This window comes from Falco naumanni, chromosome 4, assembly GCF_017639655.2.
Source record: "Falco naumanni isolate bFalNau1 chromosome 4, bFalNau1.pat, whole genome shotgun sequence".
Lineage (NCBI taxonomy): Eukaryota > Metazoa > Chordata > Aves > Falconiformes > Falconidae > Falco > Falco naumanni.
The window spans coordinates 24,859,448-24,883,433 of NC_054057.1; the positions used below are offsets into that span (position 1 = coordinate 24,859,448).

Consider the following 23,986-nt stretch of genomic DNA (forward strand, 5'->3'; position numbering starts at 1 on the left):
CCCAAAGCAAAGGCTTGCAGAGCATGGCCGGGGTTGGAGAGGACAGGAGAAAGGGACAGGGGCAAGAGAAGAAAACTTGTTGGAGGGAAACAGTGCCATGAGTTCAGGAGGCAGCTTTGCAAGAGGCACCTTTTCCTCTGCGCTCCCACCTGCTGCAGCACTGCACTGCTGAGGTCAGGCTGCCGTATGGGTACACACGCAACACAAGGGACACGGACATTATTTAATATCTCATTTAAATATTTAAAAGACCGTTATTTAATAGCTTATCTTAAATAACATGACAATGGCAACACCTGAACAACTTCCACCTGTCAAAGGTGGCACAGAACATCCTGTTGTGTTTTACTGTTTATCTGGTGCATACGTTTGGAAAATAGAAACAAATACTGTTGCATCAGGAGCTTCAGTATATAATCAAGGTTTAGACTTTCCTTTTTAACAAACAGATTGACATTGAAACAGAGCTGCAAAAGCAACATGATATACAAACAAACCAAGTTTTAAATAAGTTTCTAAGTATGTTCTCTAACAAAAGCTATTTTTTAAAATTCATTTTACATCTATAAATACATAGTATAAAAATGCAAGTTTACAAGCCATTTTTCCCAACAGAGTTATGCCACCTAAAGTGTTAAGTAGCAACATTACTCCAGCATAAGATGCATACATTTAAGAGCAATAATATTAAGTATTTACATATAAAGTTATGAAATGTTTGAGGATATAAATTAGTAACAACACACAGAGATGAAAATACATGTACTGTGAAATAAATAATTCAACAGCTTTACATATGAGGGTATCCATAATATTATACAAACAAAATATACAAGATTGTAGGACTTGATCTTGCGCTAGCTTTTATCTGTCACTCAAGCATCTGAGTTATCCCAGTGCAGTGAAAAAGCTACTTTATGGGGTTATTTCTATGCCAAAAATCAGATGCACAAAACTACATTACTGAAATGGCTCCTGACAGAAAAGTCTCTTGACTGGATCAGGCCCCACAAAAAACTCAGTGTAAATGAATGTGTTTAGTTTTATTCTTGTGAGTTGACGTACTGTTGGCATTCTGGGTCTCCTTTCATTTCTGAAGAACCAGGAATTCTTCTTCCAGTTTTTGGATAGACACACCAGCATCCAGCCGTCTCTCCATCCAGTGAAGTTTCACACTAGAATATTATTAGCAAAACAAAACCCACAGTAAGTAACTGTAAGCAGGAGATTACCTGTGAGCTACTGCAAGCAGAGGTGTTGGACAGAACTAGGATCAGAAGGTAGGGACCTGCCATGCACAGACTTGTTCTGAATGCAGTGGTCCCTGCTCTGACAGCCTCTGACCAACACGCTTGGTTAAGGAGCCCTGACCCAAGCTCAACTACCACAACAGCAACTTCAGACTTACACCAGTTTGCTCACTGCTTGGTAAACAGCAGGATAAAACAGCAGTATCTTCCAGCGTGAGAACCCAGAGGAAGGCAGAGTATACAAGCTGGTAGGGCGAGAGCAATGACTGGACAGTCTGGCTCTTCACACAAGGACGCAAACAGTACGGTGTGTTGTTTTTTTTTCTTGGGGAGGGGGTTGAACAGATTTCTGTATGTGCCTGATCAGATCCCAGCTTGCAATGTTTGTGAGTCACACAGTGGTGCCATGCCCAAAAACAAGGAGTCTCGGTGACACAGATTTATGCAGACCTACTAAATTTGTGTGCACGACTGGTGGTTACAAGGGTGTGGCTTGAGGTTTGGAGCTTTAGTTAGGTTTGCAGATTACTCTCGGCATAACTTGCGATGGCTTTTTTTTTTTGAGGCTATAATGGAAATGAGCATATAACATAATCCATAGGCAGCACAAATCAGTATTTTTCTTCTGCTTTCAGAAGGCTAATTTTGCTCCAGACAGTTCACACCACCTCTGTGAGTTTTTCACCACTTGGGAGCTGAGAGCTGCCTTTCTCCATAGCACTTATTATACACTCAATGGGCTTTGCAGGCAGCATGGTGGATATTATGAATTAATGTCAACTGGGAATATGTTAAACACATCATGTATATGGAATTCGATTCGGGCTGGAAGCAGATAGGGTTAAAAGATTTTGGAGAAGGTCTTTCGTGCACCTGTTCTGTGAATGGAAAAGCCTCCTGCCTCCATTGCTGTCAGCCCACAGCATGTGGCTCACTTTTAAGAGAAGAAGGACAAACCATCTGCTCCCACTACTGACTATCCCTGTTTTCACAACCTGCTTTTCCAGCAGCTGTAAAATGGTGAGTTTGGGAGCAGAGGGTTGTGAAAGGGTTGGCTGTGTCAGGATAGTCACAGCACTGCTGTGAGCGGACAGGGGAAAAGGCACGTACCTGTTTGCTGTGGTAAAATCCATTCTTGTTGCAGTTGGGCAAGTAGAATTTGTAAATCTCCCCTCCGCTTCTCTGCTGAGCCTTTGCCAGTTTATACAGGGCTCTGTAGAGCTCCTTCTGACAAGGTCCCTGCAGAAAGACCACACAAAGGTTGTCAATCCCCAAATCACAAAGAAACCAGCTAAACAAAAAGTCATCAGTATAAAGCTAGCAAAAAGCTGAAAATACTTCTTAGTCATATAATCTGCACCAGGCTGCTTTGCATGTAGTTTTTACTTGCTTCAGTAGGAGCAGAGCCAGAAAACTCTGGTGTCGCATTTAGGCCTTTGTTTTTATTCTTTGAGGTATTTTCTGTCCTCAGAAACATGAGGATTTAAGTCCTCAAATTGCCACACAAGGAAATTTAACCTGTACTAAGTAAACACATGACTGCTCAGAGGGTACAATCTCTCCTATTATGGGGAGCTGCACGTTAGGAGGCTGGTGTACGTGAGACTAGCCACGTTTTCTGGGTTGCCATGGCCCTGTGCTCTGTTGATGTATGGAGAATAGGTGCAAGACATATATACATGGTGCAAGAACAAACATCTGAATGTTTGTTATCTTTTGTACAGGACAGAGCTGTTGCCAAAGCAGAAGAGAGAGCACTCCTGTGGCTCGGGGACCCAAACTCAAAGTGACTGGAACTGGGGGTGAAGAACTGCTTGCAACAGTCACTATTTTCACAAATTGCTCACCGTTTTTTTTCGAAGTCACAACTGCCATGCATGAACAGTACTTAGCGAGTGATGGAGGAGGAGAACAAATTTAGAGTGAAAATAATCACACCCTCTGCTTTTGCAGGACCTCCCCGTGTCAGCCCCTCAAATAAGCGGTCCTGTGCAAGTCAACGGGCTTATCTGTGGCTCTGGGGCAGAAAAGCAGAAGCCTAAAAATCGCAACTGGAGCTAACAGCTCTTATGTATAATAGCTCAAACTAAATCCATGATTAAGTCCTGTTCTGGATGTGGAATGAGACTTCCTAGGGTGGACTGGTGGTTAGAAGGTTTTTGCCTTTTTTTTTTTTTTTTTTTTCCTATTTTGCCTGTGACCATTATGAAACTGGGCTTCAGTGCCCCTCCAGCTTAGCTCCGAGCTGTGGGTGTGCTGGCGGCCTGGGACTGGCCAAACTGTGGTTCTCTGGTGCCCTCAAGTGGAACACGGACCTGCTTGCAAAGGCTCCACACCCCTGTTACCCACTGTGATTTTGCAGTGTCGAGGGTAAACGCTTTAATTGCTAAGCTTTGTCTTTTTATATGCATCTACTTAATAGTGTTACCTTGTGATCACAAAGAAACACATTTTGGTTTGCATTGGTGTTTCACCACTAACTGTATGTAAGGATTCCCTTTTATTTCACTGAGCATGGGACCCAGTGACAAATCCCTTTTATTTTTTAACTAATACACGCAAGGAGTCCAAGATTCTAAAATGAGCTCATGGAAATTAAGCAATAATCTGATAGTAAATGCAGATAAAGTTTCAGCCTCTGCATGGAGTCCATGTAGGACATATCTGATGCACACCTGTTTTTATCGGTCCTGCCATATTGAGGGTTTTTTTGGTTTGTTTTCAGGATTGCTGTTCCTCAAGCATCTGATGAAGGCAGTCCAAAAGTCTCTTTGCTGGCTACCCAAAATACTGACATCCCAGTGTCACTGCTAGAATGTCATGCACATTTTCATTTTGTATTCTGAATCAATGACATCTGCTGAAATTGTCTCTGAAAGGTTTGCAAAGAAAACCCACCTGCTCTTTCCATTTCTTGAGTTCAGATAGTCTCTTTGCTTTCATGTTTTCATATGCAGTGATGGCATTCCAGGGAATGGGCTTGTCCTGGCTTATGAGAGACATCAGCTGATAGTTCAGCAGCTGATCCTGTGTCATTTCAGCGCTTTCCAAAGACGTATCATCAGGTTCCATGGAGTCTGGAAAAGAATAACGGTAAAGGTGAACATCTTCAGTGAACTTTTGCATTTATTTCTCCAAGTTAAAAAGGTAAAGAAAAATCAGAACAAACAACAACAAAGTAATCTCTTAAGACAGATACATTACAGTAGCTCTTTCAGGAATAATAAATTACATGTGCAGCACAGGAAATCAAACTTTTGTCATAAATTAACAGGAGGACACTTTAGCTATTCTCTTTACAAGTTGGGTTTTTTATGATCCTTTGAAATCAGTCTAATCCCAAAGATGATGCTGCAGCCAGTCTGTTAGAAGTGAAAAAACTTTCTTGACCACAGTGAGTTGTAGAGACTTTGCTAAATGAGGAAAGACTGGAGTGAAACTTGGCATCAATTTGGAATTATTATTTTTTTTTCCAGCATGTGTTTCAGCTTTTACTCAGGAGAGGAACTGCTCCAGACCTGAGCCCGTGGCATCCTATACTTTGTTCCATGGCTTGCCTGACATATAGGAAGGGATAGCAATTCACAGGAGCCAGCGGTAGCCCAGTGTCCTGCAGCGGATGCAGTAACAGGGGACTGGCAGAAGCCGTCTGGCTCTGGCTGCTGATGGGCCGCCCGCCAGTGCCTACCTCGGTGCATGTGAGCTCTCCTGCTGGGAGCAGCAGAATGGCAGGGACTCATCATGGGATAGAAGTTGGACATGTGTCTAAGTTGTTGGATCAAGGCTGTTACCAATCATCCAATGGCCTAAAACCCACCTGCTTTTCTCTTGGTAATGGATAAGAAAAAAATGGGGTGGAAAATTGAGGAGGGAAAGAAAAAACCCAAGGCAATAACAAAATCAAGTCAAATACTAGACTTTCTTAACTGCAGGAGGATTAAACAATCAGCTCAGCCACTGTTCTCCCCCTCCCAAGTGCAATCGGGACTCCACTTACTGCCACCAATGGCCATTGTTACACTGGGTCAACCATCATTTTTGTAAAGCTACTGAGCTACCTTCACCACCACTGCATGCACACAGCAGTCATGATGATGATGACAGCAACAATAATAAAAACAATAAGTAAAATAGTGAAGTAACACTCTAGAAGTTCCTGAAGAAGTAAAATAGAAGTAAGATAGTGAAAAAAACCACGGAAGAGGTAAAATAGTGAAATAACACTGAGGAAGTTCCTGAAGAAGTAAAATAGTGAAGTAACACTGAAGAAGTTATTCAGCAGGCAGTGAAACAGAAGCAGCAAACCGGTGAAATGACACTGCAGAAGTCCCCTTAGAAGAGGTAAAATAGTAGTAAAGCAGCGAGATAAGGCTGCCGAAGTGCCTGCCGGTCACCCAGCACCACATGCCCGAGCCCCCCGCAGCCCCGGCGGGGGCGCAGCTCCCACCCCGCCGCCCGCGCTGCCCCGGCCCCCGCCCCACCCCCGGCCCCGCGCCCCCCGCGCCGTACCTGCGGGCTCCGCCGTGCGCGCCCCAGCCGCCTCGCCGGCGGGCAGGCAGGTCCCCTGTCCCCGCAGCAGGGCGGAGAGCGGCCGGGGGTCCCCGGGGGGGCCGTGGCAGCGCAGCCCCTGCCGGCAGCGCGCCGTGTAGACCCCGCAGGGCTGGCCCGGCCCCAGGGCGCAGGTCTGGCAGCAGCCGCAGCCGGGCGGCCGGGCGGGCTCCGGGCAGGCGGGCGGCACGGGGGGGCAGAGCGCCAGCTGCTGTGGGGGGCAGGGGGCGCAGCGCAGCGGCGGCGGGGCCGCCCCGGCGGCCGGGCGAGGGCCCAGCGGCGGCGCCAGCAGCAGGGGCGGCAGCAGCAGTGACAGCAGCCACCGCAGGCGGCTCATGGCGCGGGGGCACCGCGGCTCGGGGGCGGCTCGGCCGGCGGAGGAGCCCCAGGGCGCTTCACGTACATTCGGCTCGCCCGGGCCATTTATACAGTGCTTTGCCGGGCTATTAATCTTTAACCCCGAGTTAACTATTACCGGGAGGACTGTGGAAGCATCATTGCACCGGCGGTCCGAGGCCCTGGCCACTCTTCCCCTCCCCTTTCACTTTCCCCCTTTATCTTTTTTCTTTCCTCCAGACATGCAGGAATGCTTTTCTTCTCTGCCCCCACCTCTCCGCCCTAGCACGGTCCACAAGGAAAAATGAGGCGAAGAGGGGGGGGAAGGGGGCAGAGGGGAATGGATGAGGGTGGGGTGCCCCCTCCGCTTTTGTCCCTCACGAATGTCTCCACTCTCCTGTTTTTGATGTAAATGTTAAAAAAAAAGGGGGGGGGGGGGGGGGGGGGGGGGGGAGGGGATGAGGAGGGGGGTAAGAGTGGGAGGGAATCCCATTGAAACTGAGGCACCTGACTTCGTATTTCCACTGCAACAAACCCTTGTTTAATTTTCGTCATGTGGCTGCAGGTTAGGAGGACACTGACATACCAGAGAGGAGGCCCCAAGGGTAGTAAAGCCACCGGGACCCTGTGCCCGCTGCACACAGGCACGTAGCAGCCCTTGGGGGGTGGGGGTGGGGGTGCTGGAGCCATCACCCGCTTCGGGGCTCCCTGCTGCTGCTGCTGCTGCTTGGGCCAGAGGAGGATCAGTCCTCAAAACATGCACCGTCCAAACGGTCCAGGAATAAATGAGATCTCTGATTTTCTGTCTGTCCTGTTACCCTCTCCATCTCCTCACATATCACCCGGGGGGTGCGGGAGGAAAATTTTGCCTTTTCTCCTTTGCGTGCAACACTTGTTGCTACAATAAAAGCAGAAGTATTCAAACTTCTCTGTGCTGGACAGATGATTTTTGTCCTGATATCTGCAGTATGTACTGAGCTTGAAATAGCAGGTTCCACCATTAAGTCATCTAATGTGGCATTATTTTTGTTTGGGGTGGTTTTTTTTGCGTTTAATTCTCTTTTGTAAATACATCACATGTGTGAGAGAAAGTGAAGCAGAACTGCAGAGCAGCATTTAATGTTCTGTTATTCACTCTTTGTTTTCTGGTATCTATGCCAAAGGTTTTTATTTATAATGTAGTGAAGTTTTAACTGCCTATATCTGCCTATATTCATAACTAAGTTCTTAAAAGTATTCTCATTTGTTACAAACTTTCACAACCTGAGACATATTCACTTAACTAGTTCATCCCATTTTACTACTTTTTTTTAATTCATGTTGTTTTAGGGATCTCTAGTCGGATATGTAGAAGTTGGCAACCCTTAAGACTCACTAGTATTTTTAAGCATTTTAAACAAAACTAATTTTACAGATTTTGAAACAATTCTGTGGACTTCACATGTCTGACTAGGAGCAAATTTTGGCTGAAAACATAGGGTATGACAATTTCTGTAGAATATCACAGTTAAACATTTCAAGCTCTAATGCTTATTTCCCCCCCTTTCATTTGTATTTTTTTCTAGTACATCTGCCTTAGAAAATCACAATTTTCTTACCGTTCCATGTGAAGTAAAACATATACAGAAATATGCCTTCTTTTCTCCCTCAAAGAGTAAAAGAAAACGATGCAAAGTCATGAAGAAACTTGGGAAAAGATTACAAATTAAAAGTAGACCCAGTTGTAAAATGAGAAAGACTCAAAGACCTCATATGCATTTGTATATGTGTATATATGTGAATGAATATTCACCTGTCTGTGTATGTGCCTCTGCTGTGATAGCTTTGTATGAACAGAATTGAGGCTCCTTCTACTACGGACCGCTTAACATAAGCTACTGGCTCCTGAAATGACTGTACTCCAGAGTGAATGCCACAGTCCTTCCTGCAGGTTTTCTGTCTTAAAAAAAAAAAAAAAAAAGAAAAAAAAGAAAAAAAAAAAGATGTGAACTAAGAGAGAATAGCTTTTAGTGCTATTTGTGAAATGTTTTTTAAAATAATTTTTGAACTCATCACCCTCATTTTTTAGTCACCAGATGAAGGAAGATGCTTAATGTGAGAACAGAGTCCTTGCCTGGCACACAGGCCTATGTCACAAAACTTCCATTAGTTTCACAAGAAACTCATTCTTCCAAAGCACCATCATGTTTTTAGGTCTTTGGCATATTATTCCTTGCTGTCAGGCAGCCGGCAGTATCTGAGCTGCCCGGGCAATTCCTAACAACTGGCAGCCTTTTAGAAGCCAGGGTTTTTTTTCTGTTTACCCTGTAAGAAAGATAAACAAAAGATAAACAAACAAACAAAACGACAACCACAAAACACAAACCCCCAAAATCCATAGATTATGTTTTGAAGGTGGGTTTATATCATTCCTTTTATGATTGCAGGTCAGCTCTAAATGACAGCCCAGACTTTTTGCCTTGCTATCAAACTGAGGAAACCCAAAACCCTGCTGAAGCAGGCTTAGGGAGCAGACGTTCTTCTGAACAAGAGGTAGACCCATAAAAATCAGGTCCTTCATATTTCATTTATGTCCATGTAATGAACATACGTCACAACAGGTTGTGATAAGTGAGGGCAGTATCAATCAACAAGGCGATGCTTTTGTGCAGGCCATGGGACATCAATGAAGTGAAAGCAGTGTATATGTTTATGTAGGCTCTGTTTGATGTAATACTACAACTCATCTACCAATCTCCATCTCTGACCCTGACATTGCTTTAAAGAACACAAACAGATAAGAGTCAGGAGGTTAAAAACATCCATGATGTAAAAATGTGTTTACTGAAGACTTTTGACGGTAATTTTTAGGTGTTTCAACTAATTTCAATCCCCTTGTCAAAAGACACCACATGAATCCTAGGCATGGGTTGCTTTTTTACAAGACTTTCTCCATTAATTTCTTAATAATTCTTAGCCAATGATGTAATTTTTCATGTTAAAAAAAAAATGGGATTTATAGGTTTTTTTCTTTAAAGACACATGGAGTGACTCATAAGGTTTTATGTAAGTTTGCGTACAAGTTATGTTTTTCCTCTAATCACTAAAAATTCAAGTGACTTGCCACCCAATTTCCTATTGGAACTGCTTCTCTGGATGTATTCAAAAAGCCCCTCAACAGTGAAATATCCTCATTACTTTTCTTTAGGTAAGAAACTAATCCTGAATTGTAAACTTAATATCCAGAACTAATATGTGACACACACAGGCATGTGCCTGCGTGCACACACACACACGGCATCAAGCACAGGAAGAGAAAGAGCTATGACAGTAATAAAAAAAAAAACTATTTTCTTTTTTCTCCTCTCAAAAATGCTTTATTCCAGCTCTATGGATTATTAGGATTTTTTTTTATCCAAGTAATTGGCAGTGCTTGGGTTATTGAGGAATCATTTGATTCAAGCATTTACTGTTTATTGTCACTTTGTGGCAATGACATATATGCCATTTGGTATTATTTTTCTATTCTGGTTGGGTAAGTGTGACTTTCAGAGTTAGATTCTGGGTGCAGATAATGAGGCATTCCAAGTTAGTTTTGCACAAACTTTTGCAGACTGACTTTTGCTATTCCCCCATCCCCCACCCCAGCAATTAATTTTGCTGGAATGTGGAAAATATTTTAGAAATACCCAAATGCAGAAACTCGAGGGAGAGAAGGAGAGTGAGAGGCTGTCTCATGGCAAGTGTAGCTAGTGAAGCCTATGGACTTTCTGCATCAAATTGTGGGTTATCAGGTTCAAAAAAATGAGAGAAAAAAGTGATTTATTTTCTTGGCGCACCCAGTGTTTGGGCACTGGGTAAAACACCTTATTCACAATGTTGTGCGTCTATAGACCAGCCAGATAATTATTTTCTAGGAACTATTGAGCTCTTCTGGCAAGACGGGTTAAAGTCCTTTGGTGATCCTACCATGGGCCTCCATGCAGTGTGAGTTTGCCTAGAAATAATCCAGAAACACTTTGACTTCCAGTGGTATGACAAAGCTGAAAGCATGCTGCAGAGCATGAGTTCTTGTGTGGTCAGTTAATAAAAAAAAGCTTCTGCTTTACCCCTTCTGCCGTAGCCAGCATTACTAACCCTGGGTGGAGGTATTCCCTGGGACCAGCGTGGAAATCAAGGCGCTTCAGTGGCTGCCAAAGTGAGCTACAGCTCAGCAGGGACTTTGAAAAATGTAAATGACCCCTTTAGCACTGGCTCCAGGCACCTATACTAGCATCTATTTCTATTCTTCGGCCAACGTGTCTGTCTGAGCCCAGAAACAGAAAAAAGCACCACTAACCAAGTGATGCGCCCTTCACTGTAGGCACTGATGGCACGAGTCTCCAGCCTTCACCACTGTTAGGTTTGCTTTCTGAAGTGGTTGCTATCTTATGGAGAAGGTAAATTCCTCGGTAAATTATTCTAAAAGCAATTTAAATATAGCAGGGCTTTCAAATTTAAATATAGTAGGGCTTTCAAATACATATTAAGGTATCTGCTGTGAAGGACAGTTTGAGATAGTAACAGGAGGCTGCTGCTTATTTTGGTGTCTGGGTCTGTCACGCGGGTGAAATGCCAGTGTGCACATGAAATTCCCCCTCTCTCCTAAAAGTGATACACAGCTTTCCAGGAGCAAGCCTCTCCCTGTGCGGTAGGAAGCACTGCAGGCCAGGTGCATCCCAGCCACAGCCCGTTGCACAGCATGAGGGAGTGTAGAGGAATGAAGCTGGGTTAATTAACATTGATAACATACAGCTGTGGGCTGGCTGCAGGGGGAATGAGCTGGCTGATGTGGATGAGGTGCAGCTGTGGCTGGTTCTGTTAAGGGGTTGGGCAGCCAAGGAAGAGAGAGGAGGGAGAAGCAGAGAGAAGAGATAGCATGCCCTGGATGAGGAGAGACATGGAGAAGGCAGCAGAGGGACTATATGAAGAGTACGTTGGTATGAGATGGTAAAAGACCTTGTTGCAGCTTGATAGTTTGGAGAGTGCTGCAACAGGGGAGCAGTGTCTGTGGGACAACAGCCAACAATATTTCATTTGTATCAGTTTATACCTCCTCAAATGCAATGGTGGATATTCTTGGTCACAATAGAGAGGCCAGATTTTTGAAGGAGCTTACTGCTACCCCTTAAGCGGAGCAGGCCCTGGTGTTTCAAGTTCCTGCTCTTTTCTTCTGAGGCTTTGTGGAGGCTTTTCTTCTCCATGACTGCATTTGGCTGATAGTATTAGGATCTAAAATGCTATTCTTTCATCTCTCTAAAAATGCTGATAAAAATAGGAATCAGCCATAGGACCCAGACCACAGCAAGGCAAGAGACCTGTTTTCTCTGGGTAGCCATCCCGTGGCACTGGGAAGCCAAAACCAGGGGCCAAACATACCAGAGCGCTGGCTGCTGTGGGCAGAGCCGGGGGCAGCAGCTGACATTCTCAGCAAGAGAGCTCTTACTGACAGCAAACGATACGCTGATAAAACAGGAGGGCACATTTCTGTGGATCATTTACAATTGTTTCCCACATCTAGGTTATTCACTTCTGCACTGGTTCTTAGAAAAATAAAATGGTTTGCCCAGTTTTTTGTTTGCCATTTTTTCTGTTTGTCAAGAAATCTGTCCCTGCCTCTCATCCTGGGGCATTTCTGATTTCAGCAGTATCACTGCTCTTAATTATTGTTATAATATTGTTGCCAGTAATACCAAGAGTACTTTTTTTCAGGTTTCAAAGCCTCTACTGTTTCCCTAGAGGACGAGAGACAGGACTCTGGGATTTCAGTCAGTTCTAGAGAGCCTGAGGCTTGTACAGAGAACTAAAACCAGGTAAGCTGGTGCTGGGATTCAGGGTTGCTGGAGCTATTCAGACATCCTCACATTGAATTACTGTCTGATAGTTAAGTGTGAAAGCTTTTGATGTTCACTGCAGCCTTGATCTGCATGCATTTACTATTTCAAACCCTTTGCAGGGGATCCACAGCGAGGTACAGGCAAGTTCATGCTGTCCAGAGGAGCAAAGATGCTCAGAGGTGCTGGCTTCTGCTTGAGACCCCTGAACCTTTTGGTGTGAGAGGGGCATGGCTTGCTTTCTGTGGGAAGAGGTAGAAGAACAGCATGAAGATAAAGTAACTATGAGACATAACACCCTAATTCAGGCAGGTCACCCTGTGTGGCACCTACTTTTGAGTGAATACAACTCAGCAAGCATTTTAGAGAAAACTGAAACTGTTAATTCTACTTGTCAGGAGTTTTAAGGCTCCTTGAAGGAGAGCACATTTTGCAAATAGAGACATGAATGGGTTAATCCAACCTGTTATTATATCAAAATCACGCTGGAGATAAGATTGAATGTCACACGAATATTTGCCTGACCTACTGTATAAATAATCTCTGCCATCAAACACAGAGATCACACAGAGTTACAGGATTAAAAAAAAAAAAATCAATATAATTAATGTATAATGAAACAAAGCAAAAAGCCAAGATTAGATTGTCAAGGCACTTCGTTACAGATGAAAGCAGAGTGCCTCTATTTACGAACAGGAGTTTGGCTGCATTCAATAAATCACCATGATTTTGCTTTCTGTAGCAAAGCCACGTGGAAAAGTATAAAAATTATAGTGACCCACAGCTTGGTGGTGATAGGTCAGTTCTAAAAACTGACAGACATGGAGGAAACTTATTAGATGTCTCAAAAGCTTTTCTCTCATGAAGTCTGATTAATTGAGCTGTTGTAGAAATGCTTATATATGTAGCTATAAACATAAGACTTTAATTTCATTCTTGTTGCTGCTGCTGTTATTATGATCAGTGACTGGTTGACCGTGACATGGTCAACATGACAAAAATACCCATTGTCCATCCCCTGACCCCAACACCATCTTACTTTTAATGTAGTCTTCTACTTTTTCATATATAGCATTTTCCTCCCCTCTGGTTTGATAATTTTCTGTCTCAGAGCTACCTGTCTAGTGAAAATGTGTTCTACAGACTTATTGAGTATATGCAAAAAAAAAAAATACACCTTGTAAAATACCAGTTCAAGTCTTATTTTCCTTTAACCCCACTGATCTTGCATTCTGAGGAACTGGAATGGCCAATTGACCTTTTAGGTGTTATGAACTTGCTACTGTGTTTTTGCTTGCCTTATTCATGTCTTCTCCAAAGGCAATAATCACAGCCTTTTCATTTTGCTGGTCTCATGTAAACCCTTTGCACTGTGTTTTGTTTTCTTTAATCAAGTTTTATCATCCCCCAGTTGTGGCCAAAAAGCCCCACCTGCTACTGAATATACTAGTCAAGGGCAGGATACACTATCGATTTGTATGCTTGCATCGTAACCTTTGTAGTATAATTTCCAATCCTACAGTCTCGGTGGACTTTTTCTTAGCTAGCCAGGGGCATTCAGGATGCCAAACAGCACTTCTTCCTCCACCATCTCAGTTCCACCCCTCCTTTCTTCCCTCTAGCAGGGTTACAATCATAATGCGTATCCACATTAACATATGTGTGGTAATTAAAAGTTTTCAATTGCAATTGTAAGCGTTTTGTCTAATTGTAATGGCTTCTCTCGATAATGGCAAAGCCTGTTGCTGTTGTTGAGCTATGTTTTGTGCAGGCTGGGTTTTTATTGTATGTGTTTTCCTTCTCAGAGAGGACCAACAAGGGCTAATGCACCCATCACCTTTGCATGAATGCTCTCGTGCCGCACTGATGGGGTTTAATTGCATGCTGTGTGATGGTAAATGGCTTGGTGCTCTCTTGGCTGGGATGTATAGTTTGAAAACCATTTTACCTAGGCATCTTGTAAGTGCTTTTTCTGGATCCAGTTCCTCTCCCAGTAAATTTGTCAGCAGTGCTGCCTATACTTTCTTTCCTATATCTGAAGTCATGTCACCTTTCTGTACTAGAATGTTGGATTATTTCATTTCTAGGACAAGAACCTTTGTTTTCCTGTCCTAGAGGTATGAGATATTTCTTTTCCTCTTTCATTGCTGTCATTTCCTCTTCAGGAAAAGATGTAAGATGTAAGCTTTAGGAGGCTTATGGTGTCTGCCAGTAGAAGAGGGCTGCTACAGGGGACAAACCCTCAATGACATGAAGAACTGAAATAGAAGCCAGTTAGAAGAGGACATGTAGAGCTAGGAAAGGCCAAAAGGATGAAATGGAGGACAACAAAAAGGATTAAAATGGCAGCAACAGTAAAAAGCAGAAAATAGAAGATTTCTTTCTTTTTTCACTTCCTGGGAGTAATGAAAGATGCTTCTCCTTGCCACTTCTTCTTCCCATTTCTTCCATAAAAATGAATTTAAACAGAAAAAAAACACCACAAACCCCCCAAGATTGTAAGTCACTGACCTATGATACAAGCTCAATCTTTTTTAATGAATACTTAGGCAAAGTAGAACAACTTTGACAGGTAACACTTGAAAGCCCTGACTATACAATAAGTCCAGAGGTGGTGGTTACAGCCTTGTGACCTGGGACACTTGGTTTTGAGGGCCTGTCTCAGACAAGAGTATCTGAGAGGTGATCAAATGGTATTTGAAATGCGGGGTCTCACTTCCCAGAGTTTTTTTCTGTGGGCTGCTGAAACTATAAAGGCAGATAGATGTACCTCCTGTCTGACTGGTGTCTGCTACTCACCCCCTACACACACGTCCCATTTTGGGTTGGAGGGTTGGGACTGGTGTAAAGTACTGTGAGATCATGTCCATGTCTGGCAACCAGGAGCTGCTGTCAAGCTCTGCAGGGTTTGCTTGTCTATTGTGACTGCGTTATTAAACAAAATTTCACTGTATAGGGGCACAAGTACCTACATAGCAGTACAAGGACTGAGCAGCAGATTGGAGTTTTTTTTGGTGGGAAGGGGGTGCCTACATCCTAAGTAGGGTCCTAGGATCTGTGCCTAGGTCTGGGTTTTAATTACACTTAAAAACATTACCTAATAGCTTCAACTGTGCTGACTTTTCTAGTTGCTTCTAGTCTTAGTCAAAACTTCAGTATGTTTGTTAAATTTTTCTCCTAAGTCAAAAGTGTTGAGATGTGAGCTGTTTTAACAGGCACTGTGGACTGCAACGACAGATGGAGCTAAGGGAAACTTCTGTGCTGGTATGTCTTACAGAACAAAACATGCTAGAGTACAGGTCAGCGATGCCACCATGCAATTTATTACTCAGGGTTTTGTCCATAGAAGAATGTAACTATGTTGTGATTTAGATTAAAAAAAACCAAACCAAACCTGTTTGTTTTTTTTTTTAAGTTTTCCACTTTTCCTAGTTATCCTAAAATTGTTGAGCTGTGATCAGCAAAGTAGTAATTTATTTTCCAGTTCTCTGTTATTTAAATCTGAAGTACGTGAGATGTGTGCTAAACGCTTTCTCTTCGATCTGGCCTCCTACTGAGGTGCTGCAGCTGGGCAGAGCACTCCCAGCTCTGTCAACAGGAGCGTTACCATTGCTTCAGTGGGAACAAGGCTGAGCTCATAAATCCGGGGTGAAGACGTTTCTGTCTCTTCCCTCTGTTCTTGGTACTGTTTTTGTTCTTCTCCATCCAACATCATGCTTAGTCACCATCGGCAGGTAGATTGTGAAATATCCATTCAGAGACAAGTGTACTGAAAACAGTTCCCTAGGTCGAGGCCACAGCTTAACACCTAAAGGAAAAAAAAACTGCCCTGAAAGAGCACCCTCAGCAGGAAGGCCATTGGAAACTCACCAATGTGTTCAGTGTTGCATTTGAGAGCCAGGACAAGAGCAAGACTCAGGAACCTGTTGCATCTCTCATTCACATTGATCCATGCAGCAAAAGGGCTTCTTTGTTTTATGAAACATGATGCCTCAAGGGTTATCTCCTCCTAAGAATCTGGTTCTGTAGTCTCTAATCTTTTCCAGCTTCAGCACCTGCAATCCATACTTAAGGTCACTAATAATGAGGCTTATTTTTTGGAAGTGTTAGACATGTGGCTCCTTTTAAAGTTGTTTGTTAGTTGTTGGTTTGTGGGTTTTTTGTTGTTTTGTTTTTTAAAAATACCTGTGCTGATATTGCAATATAATTATGCATAAACTCCACACCTGAGGATAGTTGCTAACAAAACAGTAATATGCCATTGTTGCCACTAGAGGATGAACGTTAAACAATGTTGAAAATGCTAACTACTAGTGCCCCTCCCCGAGCCTGTTCTTTTCAAAGTATATCTGGATACTATAGCAGAAAACTAGCTGTATCACTGATCTTCAGCACTGAACTCTAGTAGACTTCTAAGTCTACTGGAGAAAAAAATGAAAGTGTAAACCCTGTAAACAAAAGAAATCATGCCCCAACAGATATGTGAAGTGCTATAACAGCAGTGTAGTTTTGTATGTGTAGTTTGATATTCCCTAACATCCTGGCTTTTAAAAATTTGAGACAAGCTTTTCTTTTGGAACATCATTCACTAAGGGATAATGACATGTATTGTTTAAGTCCCTTGGTATTCTAACCTATAATTAACAATAATCTGTTGATGTTTACTATCAGGCATATTTCAGAAAACCCCTGAAACACCAATTAATTCTATTAATATTTTCTCATGAAAGGCTATCAGAGCAATATTGTGATTTTTGTAAACTTACAAGAACCTCAATTACTGTGAGATAAATACTATACAGTCTCTGGTATTTCTTTCAGATATTCCCAAGAGAGGAAACAGCAGTGGTTTTCAAAATCATGAAGGCCCTTAGGTTTTTGCATCTGTCTGCGTGTTGCAGCTTCAGGACCCGAAGTCAATCTGCGTTACCTCTGGGCAATTTGTTTCCCTCAACTGAGGAAGATTTCCGGGATTTTATTGGCACCAGCTAGTTCCATGAATTTGTCAGGGTGGCTGTCTTGCTCCCTGGAAAACTTTCCCAGCATTTACTGTGTTCTGAATGTTAGAAAGTTTTCAATTATGCTTGGCACAAACTCAAAGACTTCTTCAATGTTAAGCAGCCATATTCCCCGGATTCCTATTGCATTTGATGTAGCCTAAAGCAAGGCCTGAGAAAGATTTTTCCCAACAACTACATCCCTGGCCTGCTAAGGGCTGGAACATTGTCCAGTTGGCCTAACATCATGGAGGGGGTCAACCTAAGCAGGCAAAGACACTTAGGGGTATGACAGCTGAGTCTGAATTTTGGCAGAAGGCTGATATTGGGTATCAGAAGGTATTGGGCAAAGAAGCCATCAGTGAAGAGCAGGCATAGAAGACAGAAAACTTACAAGGACAGAAGCCACTAGAGGCCAGATTGAGGAGAAGACATTAGATGGAGACATTTAAATACCAAGGAACTGGACGGGCTCAGGCAGGAGCCACCTTGAGAGGTGATGGGGAGAGAGAAAAGCAGAAGCAGTATCAAGACTTTCTGAGACCAGGATGAGAAGCCTGAAGAAGGAACAAGTGGAACTGGCTAACTGGGAAGGTACAAATAAACAAGAGACAGAACTGGGTCATTTGGATTAAGCATTGGGTCATGTGGCCAGACTAATCTGTGCTTGTCCCAGGGGTAGAAGACGGTTTTACGCTAACCTTGCACTTGCCTGATCTTAGTTCAGCCCCTGGCACAAATCATAGATGCTGATGAAATGCCTGCAAGCTCAAGGGGAATAGCAGGACATCTGTAACCATGCCTATTTTATCTCAAAAGCAGCTTGGGATCTACATCAGCCAGGAGCTCCCTGGTTGCCAGAGGAACCTGTGGAGGCCAGACAAGCAGCCTGGGTAACACACACAAACAAATACCAGAACATTTAACTAAACATCAAACTACGAGCATGATTTGGATGTGACCTGAGGGGCAACATTGCCCCACTGCCTGGCTACTGCAGAGAGCCACGTCTGAGAACAAGGCTGTTCTCTTGAGAAACTCTGAAGAGTTTCACTTCAGGAATCATTTGGAAAATGCCCTAATTCCTTTTAAATCCTAAGAGAGGTTGTAAAACCACAGCTTGACTCTTGCATTTTTGAGTGTAACACAGCAACTATTGGTTAGCCTGTCTCATAATGTTGACTTCGGCCATGCTTCTGTTTCCCCTGCCATCTTAAACATAAGCAATTACAAGTTTCAGTGTGAGAGAAGGAAAGGCAAAGCATCCTTTGCCTCCATCCTTAGTTTCAGCTTCTTTTGAACAGGACCTTTGGGGTAATTAGGTAGTGCCTGGGATAAGCTGTAAAACCAGTATAGCCAGGGAAGTGCGTGTGCTAGAGCCACACAAGAAGTGCAGGGGTGCATGTGTACACCTGGTAAATCTGGTCTGGGTGCCTGCTGCTGACACCCCACACATCGCTTAGAAGCCTTCAACTCTGCCTAAAGATTGTAAGAGACAGCAGTAGGAATGAACAGGAGCATTATGCTTTTTTGCATCACTTCTGGACTGGTGCTTCAGAAAGAGCTGCTGTGAGCTAAATTGCCATTTTGCCAGTACAGCTGTCAGGGAAGATACCCTTCTTCCTTCACATGCAGCAGCTCCACAGAAAAACAGAAAACTCCTACCCCCCCCAGCACACAGCTGAGCATGAAGGATCTCCAGTGCAACAGCGAGGTGCGTTTGCAAGCCAAGTCTGGGGCAAACTTATTTTGAGCCAAAACTTCAAAACAAACTGTCATTAATCTGTAACCTCTAAAGGGTGGTGCCCCTCCTTGGTGCCTCTCACTATTTCCTCATCTCCCCAGCTAACAGCAAAAACATTCCTGATTGCATCAGTTTTGATTACTCTCTAGATGGAGTGTAATCCCAGTTAGTCAAAGAAGAATCTCCTCATGTGGCCACCAGGACTTTGTCACTTAAGGAACATCAGTAACCTCAGAAGATTTGAATGCTACACAATAAAGCGTGGCCAGGAAGAGCTGTGGCAGCATGAAGAACAGTTCTTACACAAAGTTCTCCCTCCCTGCTTTGTTCCAGGCATTCAGCCATTACACGGTAACCTTGGCCCTCATGTAGAGGCACTTCTTCATTTCGTACCCAACTCCTCCTAGATTTAAGAGGCAAAAAGAGTCACAAAGCAAACAACAACTGAACGTTATGGAAGGAAAAAAAAGGTCCAACAGGCACTATAGTCAGCTGTGTGATTTATTGGAGCTAGCTGTTCCCACAAGAAGGATGCAGTAGCACTAATTCCATGGGTAGTTCAGTCAAGCTTCTTCAATTGTCAGCTCATGTTCGGTTGCTTCCTCAATGTTTTTAAGTTGACGAAGCACCCATTCCCTTTCTTTCTCTCTCTGTAATACAGAAATGAAAATATTAATTAGGTAATCTAATTGATTCAGATGTCACCTGCTTTAAAAAACAAACAGCATACACAAAGGCATTATGAATCCAACTGGATTTTGGCCGAAGTTTCCAATTTGTTTTAAGCTAAGGAGACTTTACTCCCAGAACGGAGAACTCTTTCCCAGGTTTCCAACACATCCATAAACATTATGGTACAGGGGAAAAACTAAACTAGAACAGAATTTGCTGGCTTCACACTGACATGACAGCCTTCAGAATTGAGTTTGGCTGCCTCCCTACCCTTCTACGGGCTTTCCTCAGGGCCCTTGCCAATAAGCAAAGTGCTAGGAAATTGAGTTCTCACACTCCACAGAATATAAAAAGAAAGACCTGCATGAGGGCTGTTAATCTAAGCTTTCCCTGGGAAGCCCTATGCTAATTGCAGTACTGCACACAAGACCCCATTTGCAATGACTGGCACTCTTCTTATAAATCACTACACCTTGGATTAAACAAGGAAAGAAGTTGATTATTTGTTTCCCCAGTTTTAGTTAACTTGCTAATGTTAAGAAACTTGAGAATTTAGATTACTGATTCCTTCCCATTTTTAAGTTCCTCCTAAAGATTTTTTTTTTTTTTTAAAGTGTGTACTTTTGCATTAGTGTACACAACTAGTCATGCAAGCTCACAAGCTGAAGCAAGTACAGTTTGGAGGGCTGCATTGCATCCAGTCTGCTATTAGGAATGATAGCACAGAGCCTAGCAGGTTATGACCCCATTCATAATTACATGTTCTCACTGGTAAAGTTGTGGAGGTGTTCCACAACTAAAATACTCCCACATTACTGGAAAAATCTGTATATTCTCAGCATGGGTAGCAGTTTGTACAGCTTAGCTATTTCATAACTAAGGGAAAGCCATTACCACAAGAGCCTTGTCAGTTTTCTTCTTCCTGGTTTTTCTTATTGGGAGATCTTTTATCCCTGGTATTCCACTAACAAGCCATGAAGGTCCACTCTCAGGAGTTACTGCATGTGCCTCAGATACTTCAGTGAGAGCTTGAGTTTCCATGTTTGGGACAACGTTGTCACTTGACTCTTCATTTGATTCAGAGGCCAACACCGTGGAAAGCCTCCTTCTAGAAAACACAGCCTGAGAGCTTTGACTTATCTCTCTGTTCACTTCTTGCCAGTCAAACACTGTTGAAAGCCTTTTCGGGGATGTACGAGGGATGTATGCTTCAACACGTACTGACGATACTTGAGCTAATGGTCTGCTTAGATTTGATTTTGGCACTGGAGTTCCATAAACTGTCTTACTGGCACCTTGGTCCTCAACTGACTGACTTGTCAGATCTGTAAGAGATGTCATTGTTCTTGAAAACATTGAGTCCACTGGAGTGCTGTGTTTCACCATTCTCTTTTTCAAGGATCTTTTAACATTCAGAAAAGAATCTTCTTCCTCTGACATCTTGAGGTCAGGTTTATTGCCTTAAGAGAAGGAGAAAATTGTGTCATTGCTCACATAGTGAGAGATGCTGTGTAAAATGCTTGGCTGCACCAAATCCGAGGTGTTCCTCTTTTCATGTCTGCGTTCTGTCTTTACATGGAATTTATCCCTTGTACAAACCAGTGTTCCTAAAGGGTTTGGCAGAGCCACATTGAAAACAGAACATTAGAAGACAGCTTGTCACACATACAACACTTCTGCCCCAGCCTTCCGCATGTGGAGCTCCATATATGCTAGAATTTGTATTTATTTATTTTTGAAGATCTCAATAACTGCAACATCATTAAGACAGCATTTTCTCCTTCAGAGTATACAAATCATATACTTTCGGGGTTGCAGCTGCTAACACTGGGTAGGTAGGTGAAAACTCTTAGATGCCAGAGGGATTACTATAGTGCAGGAAAAAAAACCCCAACAAACCAAAACAAAACCAACAACCAAGCACTCTAAACAGATGTGCAGAGAAGTTCTGGATTCAAACAAACATCTGTTAGTCCAATTGTCATTTTTCCCCCCTTATTTTCTTAAAAGGGAGCTCACAAACCTCTCATTCCCTCCCACTTACTTGACATTTGGCTTACGTCTGCAGATCTTAAGACAACCACGTGTTTTGCAAGTCTGTTTGCAACCAAATTTACAGCAGTGGCAAGGTTGGTTTTGCTAGAAGTTTCCTGCACCCATTTGCCAGCCCCCACCAAAAAGAAGCCTGATTTCTTACACATGGAAAAGCCCAAGATAAATATATCCAGTTTAAGATACACCTTAAAATAAGTATCTTAATTAGATGAGCAGTTAAGTACTTCTAGTAACTGTTGAACTCTTCGCTCTCATGAGGCAGTTCAGATATTTCATATAGGTCGATTGCATGAAGTTCATCTAGAGGGCAATAGGCGTTAAGTGCCCCTATTCTAAGCCCTATAGATCAAAGGTCTTGGTGGGGCTTTGGGGGGGACGGGATGATGGCACCGTGATAAAGCGGGGCACAGAAGGACAGACAGATAGGTTTGCTGAAGTAAAAGGCATCAGTTCTCCATTCTTTATCAATGTTTTTGCACCTATGTAGGGTCTGAGTTTGGCAGAGTTTCACATCCACTTTGTTTCTAAGTAACAGGAGGCAAGAGGTAAGGTGCTGACTCTTCAATACAGCAGAAGTCAGGTGTTTGGGAGCTTTTCTTCTCATTAAAAAGTTGGGGGAGGGGGTGGGACATGACAGAACACACCACCTTTTTCACTTTTCTTTGGATATCCGTTTCTTCTCTCATTCCTTGGCATCACTAGGTTGTGTGACACATTAGAAGCAGCACTCAGCCTACAGACACTGTCTTCTCCCTTTCCCTTTCAGCCATATTGACTTCCCTTAGTCTTCATCATAGAAACTTACTTGCAGGAAGCTTACATGATTAAACTTAGAGAGAATAAGAAAGAGTTTGCGATCCCCCACCCCAAGCCCATCCTTAACTACATATTTTGATGCCTTCCCTTTACTCATAAAGCCTAGATGGTCAATTAAAAGCTTTTTTTTATTTATTTAAAGTTTGGTTGAAAATACTTTTTCCTAAATAAGTTTCTAAGGAAAACAAGCTTTTTTTCTTTCACTCATTTCTGTGCTTTAGAGACAGAAAGATATACACATATACAAGAAACAAAGGTTTTCTGTTCAGTTATAATACCATTATAGATAAAAGAGGGGAGCAGTCTAAGAACAACAAAGATAAACCATTCAAGAACATCAGAGCCTACCACAGAGAATGTATCCAGCAGCAGCTTTAGCAAGAACACACACTTACCAGATCTACCAGGCTCTCTTTGATATCTTCTGCTTCTCAGGTGATCTAGCTTCATCTGCTGCTTCCCCTCTTATAGCCCTGCTAGCCTCCCAGCACCCCCTCCTGCAGGGACTCCCTGTATCACACATTTAGCATGTTTTAGGTGTTTCAGCAGTGGTGCTAACTGAATAAACTACTAAATAGAAATGTAGGATTAATTAATCTTGGGAAAATGAGTTAGCAAACTTGTCTATGTGCTATGTTTATTGCTCTTTAATCTTTGCTGCTTGCTGCTTATTTCAATCACAAAAATACATCTGGTGGTTAATTGGCTTCACATGGCTGCTGAAGGCACATTGAGGATCTGTCACAAGATGGATGTATGTTGGTGGAGTATATCTGTTTCCATTCTGATTTTATTTTCTCACTGCTTCTTTTGCCCAAAAAAATTAATGTTAAATCTGCCATGAAAAAGCACTTTTTAGGAAAATAGGTAGTGAGAATAAACTGAAGTTTATTTTACTGTAGTCTGAATTCCACAGTGTTTGCAGCTAACAGCTGTGGAAATGGCAGCATCTTATCTTGAAAAAAAGCAGTTTCAAAATATGAGCTCTTAGGTGATAATTGCATTGGTCTGAAATGGTACGGTTCAGGTGAAGAACAATTTTTGTCAACAGAGAAAAGCAGCTGGACGGCACCAGCCCCACTGAATTGCAAGTCAGCTCTGTGGTGGGTGGTAGCAAACAGCTGCTGCTACAGCGCTGTAGAGTGAGCACCGGTGAGAGGGAGCATGTGCACAAATGTTGGGGTAGACCCTTTTGACAAAAGCATGACCTGTGGACCTTTAAAATCTAAGCCGATCAGACAGACCTAATTTCAGGGCTTTATGCGGGTGACCTGAGGTTGTGGAGTGCAGCTAGCACAGACAGAGGGGTGAAGGGCTGATCTTGCCAGGATTTGAACTTGTGGTTCCAGGGAGTCTGGGTGTTTCAAACCTAATCATAAACCACCCTCTCCTGCCGCATTAATAATTGCACTATGAATAGAGAATTGGAGGTACCAGTTCAATATTTAGGAATAACAGTCTGTCAGTATAAGGGGAAAGTTGCTAGGTTTGAATTATGTGCCCCTAAGGAACAGAAAGAGAGCTTGAGAAATGGAGGCACTTTACAATCACATGGACTGCACGAGTAAACATCCTGGAAATAAATAGTCTGTCCAGGATAAGCTATTTATTTCCTAAACTCCCAGGGGAGGTTCCTACAGGAATATTTTGAGAACTAAACAAAAACTATTTTGAGTTATTTGTGGCTGAGAAAAAAAAAAATAATCTCAGTCCTTT

At 42.9% G+C, this 23,986-nt stretch overlaps 2 protein-coding genes and 1 long non-coding RNA gene across 4 annotated transcripts; 1 reads left to right on the top strand and 2 right to left on the bottom strand.

The window, feature by feature from the left end:
* Window positions 1–234: 234 nt before the first annotated feature.
* Window positions 235–6,180, bottom strand: IGFBP1 (insulin like growth factor binding protein 1). Its single transcript, XM_040591675.1, has 4 exons — window positions 5,760–6,180; window positions 4,149–4,327; window positions 2,361–2,489; window positions 235–1,175 (listed from the first exon to the last, which is right to left on the bottom strand). Exons 1-4 carry the CDS (start codon window positions 6,133–6,135, stop codon window positions 1,044–1,046), a joined length of 816 nt encoding a protein of 271 aa, XP_040447609.1. The 5' UTR covers window positions 6,136–6,180; the 3' UTR covers window positions 235–1,043.
* Window positions 6,181–11,784: 5,604 nt separating this feature from the next.
* LOC121087771 lies at window positions 11,785–19,150 on the top strand. The gene is made up of 3 exons (XR_005827730.1): window positions 11,785–11,965; window positions 15,202–15,285; window positions 16,808–19,150. It is a non-coding gene; the product is annotated as an uncharacterized LOC121087771 (long non-coding RNA).
* A 64-nt stretch (window positions 19,151–19,214) lies between these two features.
* LOC121087769 (coiled-coil domain-containing protein 201-like) lies at window positions 19,215–23,096 on the bottom strand. 2 transcript variants are annotated; one of them, XM_040593138.1, is made up of 3 exons: window positions 22,666–23,096; window positions 20,294–20,859; window positions 19,215–19,377 (listed from the first exon to the last, which is right to left on the bottom strand). In XM_040593138.1, exons 1-3 carry the CDS (start codon window positions 22,718–22,720, stop codon window positions 19,291–19,293), a joined length of 708 nt encoding a protein of 235 aa, XP_040449072.1. In that variant the 5' UTR covers window positions 22,721–23,096; the 3' UTR covers window positions 19,215–19,290. The 2 variants fall into 2 exon arrangements, with proteins under 2 accessions (XP_040449072.1, XP_040449073.1); XM_040593139.1 differs by having other exon boundaries at window positions 22,619–23,093.
* Between the last annotated feature and the right edge of the window lie 890 nt (window positions 23,097–23,986).